The following is an 882-nucleotide window of genomic DNA, read 5'->3' as shown; positions in this document are numbered from 1 at the left end:
AACTGCACTATGTATAAGTTCTTGATACCTATCATTTCTGATTGTGTTATTGGTTTTAACTCATTATACCTCATAATGTTTTTATTCTTTCAGGGCCACACTAATAGCAAGTTGATAAATGGTATAAACATGAGAATCGTGCAACTTCGTCGAGGTCGCTTTCTGAAGGTGGTGCTAGGCATCACTGGGCTAGTAGGTCTTCTGCTACTGTTGGCCTCTCAGTCTCCACATGGAGCCTCTATCAGATCTGCAGGTGCTCTTATGGTGAGTCACCAAGAGATGCTTTATTGTTTTCTAATATTGCATGTATTTATCTTTAAATATAGTAGCATAGAAATGTATCAGTAAAAGAGTCAAACATATGCTTAAATGCTTACTGATAATTAAATGCTTCACTGTATTTCATGGAATGTGGTTTAAGTCTGTGTACATAAACATATAATATTTTTTTTTTTTAAAAGTTATATATTTTTTTAAAGATATCTACAGAGAAAGTATTCATTTCAGTTTGTTCAATTTATGATTATTTGTGGAAACCATGGGATATGATTAGTGATATACTACTACTCTTAAAAAAAAAAAATGTATAGGTATGCTAATTTAACCTTATAATCACAGTAGTAGTTTTTTTAAAGTTTATTTACTTATTAAAACTTCAGCACTTATGCAGATAAAAATAAATTCACATTTTTATAAATGTGACAATTTTGGTACAAGTGTGGTCTGAAAATCTCCAGTACCTGGGAAGTGAGCACAGGTGTCTCATGAGCTTATTTTTTACCATGAATGCGGACATTAATGGATAGGTTGAGTTAATGTAAAATGACATTTTCCATAAATATATTGATTATGCATTAGGTTTGTTTTAGTGGGAGTGGGACA

General features: G+C 31.6%; 1 protein-coding gene across 1 annotated transcript in view; it reads left to right on the top strand.

Annotated features, from left to right (window-relative positions):
- LOC119592631 (N-acetylgalactosaminyltransferase 7-like) overlaps window positions 1–882 on the top strand; it is a gene marked incomplete in the record, with an annotated part of 14643 nt that overhangs the window by 2675 nt on the left and 11086 nt on the right. The window contains 1 exon segment of the mRNA XM_037941526.1: window positions 94–264. Within this exon segment, the coding sequence (XP_037797454.1) occupies window positions 94–264 (171 nt within the window).

This window comes from Penaeus monodon, chromosome 30, assembly GCF_015228065.2.
Source record: "Penaeus monodon isolate SGIC_2016 chromosome 30, NSTDA_Pmon_1, whole genome shotgun sequence".
Classification (NCBI taxonomy): Eukaryota; Metazoa; Arthropoda; class Malacostraca; order Decapoda; family Penaeidae; genus Penaeus; species Penaeus monodon.
Note: the sequence above shows the minus strand (reverse complement) of the source record. Positions and strands in the feature narration are given on the sequence as shown.